The sequence below is a fragment of the Gigantopelta aegis genome, chromosome 2 (assembly GCF_016097555.1).
Source record: "Gigantopelta aegis isolate Gae_Host chromosome 2, Gae_host_genome, whole genome shotgun sequence".
Taxonomy (NCBI): domain Eukaryota; kingdom Metazoa; phylum Mollusca; class Gastropoda; order Neomphalida; family Peltospiridae; genus Gigantopelta; species Gigantopelta aegis.
In genome coordinates, this window is record NC_054700.1 from 43483462 (window position 1) to 43484236 (window position 775).

At 46.5% G+C, this 775-nt stretch overlaps 1 protein-coding gene across 1 annotated transcript in view; it reads right to left on the reverse strand.

Moving 5' to 3' along the window:
- LOC121388642 overlaps nt 1-775 on the reverse strand; it is a 5457-nt gene extending 4682 nt beyond the window's left edge. The window contains exon 1 of the mRNA XM_041520075.1: nt 667-775. Coding sequence (XP_041376009.1) covers nt 667-775 — 109 coding nt within the window. The remainder of the gene's footprint in view (nt 1-666) is intronic.

Below are 775 nucleotides of genomic sequence, written 5' to 3' on the forward strand. Positions count from 1 at the left end.
ATCTTCCGCCTCTCGGGATTTTTGTATGGTACCGACTTGAATCTGAAAGATGTGTCCATTGGTAAATCTCGTTGCTCTGGCGTACTTTCTCGATGTGTCCCAAGATGATCGTCAGCATTCAGTTCGGATTAGCGGTTGTAGGGGTACGGACGATCGGTGAAGTTCAGGGCATCGTGATGGACGATCACACGTCCCAAGGTCGCTGCCTTGTAGATCGATGCGTGGCTTCTTTGAGAACGTCTTCAAACATGCCATACAAATCGTGGTGTAAAAATCTTGAGTTTTTTCCCCTTTCCACTGCTCGTCAAACTTTATGTCGTAGGTCGTGTCGACTGCCGATGTTTTCTTTGTGCGTCCCGTACCTTTCTTTGTAAACGTGTAGGGAGTAGATGGTGTTTCAGTGGTTACTGGAGCGGTAGCAGCAGCAACAGGACCGATCCCTCCCACTTGATTGATGGTACGTTGGCGTCTTACGTTACCACTTAAAAACACTAGTCTTGAGTATATATTTTAAATTGGGGGGGGGGGGGGGGGGGGGGGGGGGGGGGGGGGAAATTAATTAATATTGCTTGTCATTCTTTTATTTCAATATCACAATCTACTGAATGTAAAACTTTTTTTTTATATGAAACACTTGAAAGGGGGATTGTTTCAAGGAACTGTTACCAAAGTTATCACATGTGACACGCTTAGCACTGATAGCAGTCAGAGACCGATCCCTGGGGTTGTGCACCAGAGGGGTTCTGTCGAAGCACTGAATGACGGTGACAGTCAT